This window comes from Etheostoma spectabile, chromosome 8 (assembly GCF_008692095.1).
Source record: "Etheostoma spectabile isolate EspeVRDwgs_2016 chromosome 8, UIUC_Espe_1.0, whole genome shotgun sequence".
Taxonomy (NCBI): Eukaryota; Metazoa; Chordata; class Actinopteri; order Perciformes; family Percidae; genus Etheostoma; species Etheostoma spectabile.
Window position 1 is genome coordinate 33,007,393 of NC_045740.1, and position 597 is coordinate 33,007,989.

General features: G+C 45.9%; 1 protein-coding gene across 1 annotated transcript in view; it reads right to left on the reverse strand.

Annotated features, from left to right (window-relative positions):
- LOC116693484 (septin-7-like) overlaps positions 1-597 on the reverse strand; it is a 51,061-nt gene that overhangs the window by 11,532 nt on the left and 38,932 nt on the right. Inside the window, 1 exon segment of the mRNA XM_032522488.1 lies at positions 118-235. Coding sequence (XP_032378379.1) covers positions 118-235 — 118 coding nt within the window.

Below are 597 nucleotides of genomic sequence, written 5' to 3' on the forward strand. Positions count from 1 at the left end.
ACACACACACACACACACAAAAGCTTATCTGCTGCCCCTTGTGAACTTTCAAAGTGTGCACTCTTCTTTTCTGGTACATTTTTGAGTTAATTGGAAGCCGCGTCCTACCATTCTGACAGTGGACCTGCGTGAACCTACCTTCTGCCACGCCCCATGGGTACTGGCGACCTCTGACCTTCTTGCCGTTCACCTCGATTACCACGTTGCTGCCGACCACTGCCAGCGGCATCTTCTCCTGAGGTGGAAAGATCAAGTCAAGTCAACGATATGGTCAGTTATGCAATATGTGCCAGACGTACAGAGCAATTTAAAATACGTTTCTCTCCGACCCTCGGTGAAATAAGGACACGTACAACACGTATAATAAAGGCTTTAATTTAACATTGTGGATATAGACTAGTGTGAAAGCTAAGATAAAATAGTTTCTTTAATTTTGGACTGTTTGTTCTACTCCCCCCGTACACTGTATGACAGAAGTGGATGTAGCCACGGTGACGTCAGCCATTAGTTTGTGGACTAATGTCTTTGAAAACGTGAACACCCAAAAACAAGTTCACGGCGATTTGACGTGGGGCTGTGGCTCAGTGGTAGAGCGGT